The sequence below is a fragment of the Pteropus medius genome, unplaced genomic scaffold (genome assembly GCF_902729225.1).
Source record: "Pteropus medius unplaced genomic scaffold, Ma_sr-lr_union100, whole genome shotgun sequence".
Lineage (NCBI taxonomy): Eukaryota > Metazoa > Chordata > Mammalia > Chiroptera > Pteropodidae > Pteropus > Pteropus medius.
Genome location: NW_024349796.1, coordinates 18,868,527 through 18,871,253, shown reverse-complemented (window position 1 = coordinate 18,871,253; position 2,727 = coordinate 18,868,527). Strand labels below are relative to the sequence as shown.

The window sequence follows — 2,727 nt, the reverse complement described above, 5'->3', positions numbered from 1 at the left end:
CAGCTCCCCCCCCACCATCTCGAGAACCATTTCCATCTTCTCCCCAAGGGCGCACCCAGCAGCCCACCGATCAGCATCCCCACTGCGCGCTGAGCCTGGGTCTCGCTTTCATGCAGAGGCCCCCAGGATCCGCGTCCCCGGCCACCTCCGTCAGACCTACATCCGCCAGGTGGGAGAACAGGTCAACCTGCAGGTCCCCTTCCAGGTGTGTGCCTCCAGCTTGGGTGGCGATCAGAACCCCATCCGAGGGGCCAGAGGAGCCCAGGGAGTGCCAGGGGCCCCAGGGCCCGGCCCAGGACACAGTCACGGCTAGATCTGCCTCTGGACGCCCCGCTCCAGCCTGCGGACACAGGGCTGGCTGGGCGTCTGGAGGATGGGGATCCGGGCAGCACCAGTGGCTCCAGCCTCTGCTGCTCCTCCTGGGCAGGTGGGGGTGGGTGGCTCCCCCAGACACAGCCTGAGGTCACCTCCCTCCCAGGGGAGCCCCAAGCCCCAGGCCTCGTGGACCCACAACGGCCATGCGCTGGACGGCCAGCGAGTGAGCGTGCGTTCTGGGGACCGGGACTCCATCCTCTTCATCCGTTCGGCCCAGCGCTCAGACTCAGGCCGCTACGAGCTCACCGTGAGCCTGAAAGGCCTGGAGGCAAAGGCGGCCATCGACGTCCTGGTCATTGGTAGGAGCCGGGAGGCTGCACACTGGAGGCCAGAGCCCCCTGCCTCCTACCCCGGAGCTCCTGGGGTCAGGCCAGGGGTGAGGCCAGGGGGTGCAGTGGGAGCACATTGGGCGTGGGGCGTCGTGGCGAGCCCACCCTCCTCGTCACCCCCAAACTCTGGTCCTGCAGAGAAACCAGGACCCCCCGGCAGCATCCGGCTACTGGACGTCTGGGGCTGCAATGCGGCCCTGGAGTGGGTGCCACCCCAGGACACGGGCAACGCAGAGCTCCTGGGGTACACTGTGCAGAAGGCCGACAGGAGGACCGGGGTGAGGCCGGCTGCCGGGGGGTGGGCCGCCTGCCGGGAGTCCCGGGCCTGATTCTGGTGTCCCTACTGCTAGCCAGCCAGACGCTTGTGTGGCCTTTGGTTCCTCCCAAAGACCAAAGAGGGGAGGGTCTCAGACTCCAGGTGGCACTTGTGGAAATGTCACATGTGTGGAAATCACTGGGAATCTCGCTAAAATGCAGATTCTAACTAAATAGGCTTGGAGTGGGGCCGAGACCCTGAACTTCCAAGGAGCCCCCACATGACCCCGAGTTTGTAGGTCCTCGGTCCCCAGTGCAAGGCTCTGGCATTCTCTGAGGACCTCGGAGAGGTTGACCGAATGAAACGGGGCCCCGTCTTCCAATTCAAAGTCCCTCAGGCTCAAGGCTGAACAGTTCAGCCTCCCAGGAACATGGCGCAGACGGGCCTCTGGGGGTGGCAGGGTGGCAGGTGCGGTGACCTTGCTGCCTGCAGCAATGGTTCACGGTGCTGGAGCGCTGTCGCCCGACCACCTGCACCGTCTCCGACCTCGTCGTGGGCAACGCGTACTCCTTCCGGGTCTTTTCGGAAAACCTGTGTGGACTCAGCACCTCGGCCGCTGTCACCAAGGAGCTGGCGCACATCCGGAAGGCAGGTGGGTCTGGGCCGGGCCCACCTCCGCCCCCTCCTCCTCTGCGTGTCAGCCACCCTCCCCGCGGGGCCCCTGAGCACCTCCCCGTCCACAGCCACGCAGCTTTGGAGCCGCGTGGGGCCTGACTCGACAAACACGTCGAGCAGACCCCTGCCAATAACTGCTCCCTCGGGAGGCCGTGCGTTTATCCTAAAGATGCCATGTGGCTGCTACCATCACGGCGGTCACTGGGTCTCATGGGCAGTGTCCCCAGGGAGCCAGCCTGCAGGGCAGTGTGTACGGACGGTGGACAGTGGATGGAGGACTGTGGCCAGTTTGCCGAACACACAGACCTCCGGCCCTCGTGTGATACCACAGAGATGGACAAGCGAGATACGGTGTTTGCTGTCTCCACTCGGGGCGCATCCCCCTGGGTCCCATGTGACGTCCCAGCCCGTCCTCCCCGTCACCCTGCCTCCCCGCACAGCCACACTCTGGAAGCCACGCTCTCTGAGCTGCACAGAACGAGGAAGAAACGTGTGCTCGAAGGGGCAGAAGTGAAGTGTGGTGTCGCTGGGCTTGGCCTCCACCCTCAGCCAAGACCACTGGTCTCCCCGCCCGCTCTGTGCCCCCTCCCGACCCAGCAGGAGGGGCTCGCTGAGACACCCGCTGAGTGCCCGCAGGCTGGCCACGCCCGGCTCCCCAGGGACGCCGCAGCCTGGGGTCCACAGGAGGGGGCAGGACAGGCGGGTCACCCGCCACCCTCAGGGCATCCAGATAGCCACAGGCATCATGCGACCTTGCACCCCAGTCACTCACCCAGGGCCTTATTTCCCCATTTGTCAAGTGGGGTGACGAGCTCACCCTGCAGAGACTGTGTCAGATCAAGTGAGAGGCCTGAGTGGCAGCTACAGCGATTTGTGTAGGAAAAGAGGTGAGGTCTCTTCCTGTAACCTCGCATTCAGCACGCTTTCTCCCCAAATCCAGGGATTATTGCCAAACCTCAAGGATTTGTTAAGAGAGACTTCTCGGAAGCCCCGCTGTTCACCCAGCCCCTGGCCGACCGCACCTCCACCGCGGGCTACAGTACACAGCTCTCCTGCAGCGTGCGCGCCTCACCCAAGGTGAGGGGGGGGGGG

The 2,727-nt window shown here is 64.9% G+C and overlaps 1 protein-coding gene across 1 annotated transcript in view; it reads left to right on the top strand.

Annotated features, from left to right (window-relative positions):
- Positions 1–31: 31 nt before the first annotated feature.
- The window catches only part of MYBPH (myosin binding protein H), a gene marked incomplete at its 5' end in the record, with an annotated part of 3,745 nt that continues 1,049 nt past the window's right edge, over positions 32–2,727 (top strand). The window contains 5 exons of the mRNA XM_039883650.1: positions 32–205; positions 479–674; positions 843–982; positions 1,453–1,612; positions 2,576–2,712. Of these exons, the coding sequence (XP_039739584.1) occupies positions 32–205; positions 479–674; positions 843–982; positions 1,453–1,612; positions 2,576–2,712 (807 nt within the window). The remainder of the gene's footprint in view (positions 206–478; positions 675–842; positions 983–1,452; positions 1,613–2,575; positions 2,713–2,727) is intronic.